The sequence below is a fragment of the Penaeus monodon genome, chromosome 34 (assembly GCF_015228065.2).
Source record: "Penaeus monodon isolate SGIC_2016 chromosome 34, NSTDA_Pmon_1, whole genome shotgun sequence".
Lineage (NCBI taxonomy): Eukaryota > Metazoa > Arthropoda > Malacostraca > Decapoda > Penaeidae > Penaeus > Penaeus monodon.
Window position 1 is genome coordinate 7,930,827 of NC_051419.1, and position 483 is coordinate 7,931,309.

At 37.9% G+C, this 483-nt stretch overlaps 1 protein-coding gene across 1 annotated transcript in view; it reads right to left on the minus strand.

Moving 5' to 3' along the window:
• The window catches only part of LOC119594804 (endonuclease/exonuclease/phosphatase family domain-containing protein 1-like), a 29,816-nt gene that overhangs the window by 18,550 nt on the left and 10,783 nt on the right, over positions 1 to 483 (minus strand). Inside the window, exon 5 of the mRNA XM_037943893.1 lies at positions 14 to 222. Coding sequence (XP_037799821.1) covers positions 14 to 222 — 209 coding nt within the window. The remainder of the gene's footprint in view (positions 1 to 13; positions 223 to 483) is intronic.

The window sequence follows — 483 nt, forward strand, 5'->3', positions numbered from 1 at the left end:
TATAACATCTTACCTGGAAGATTTCTTTTTGACAGTGATTTCATTTTTAAAATTCTGCAGCTTGTTAGCGCCAATGCCCGACACTAGCGCCAGATCTTCGACTCTCCGGAAGCCCCCAATTGTATTGCGGTAATCGACAATATTTTTAGCCACGGACCTCGACACTCCAGGAAGAGTCATGAGTTCTTCCTCGGGCGCAGTATTGATGTTCACCAAATTAATCTTTTGGTGATGAGGAGAGATAAAACATTAGTCAATAAAATGAAAACAAAGTGAAACACTGATAGTTGGGGGAAGGGTGCCACTGCACATAATTTCAGTTCTAAAGGTAATATGACCTCCAGACTATAAAATAAGTAATGAGAGGATATAAAAGAATATCAGTAAAGTCTGTAACTTATTCTAACCACATCAATGTAAGCTTATTAATAGGGGGTAATTGTTAAGAGCAACTCAACAAATAGACATGAAATGATGAATGAG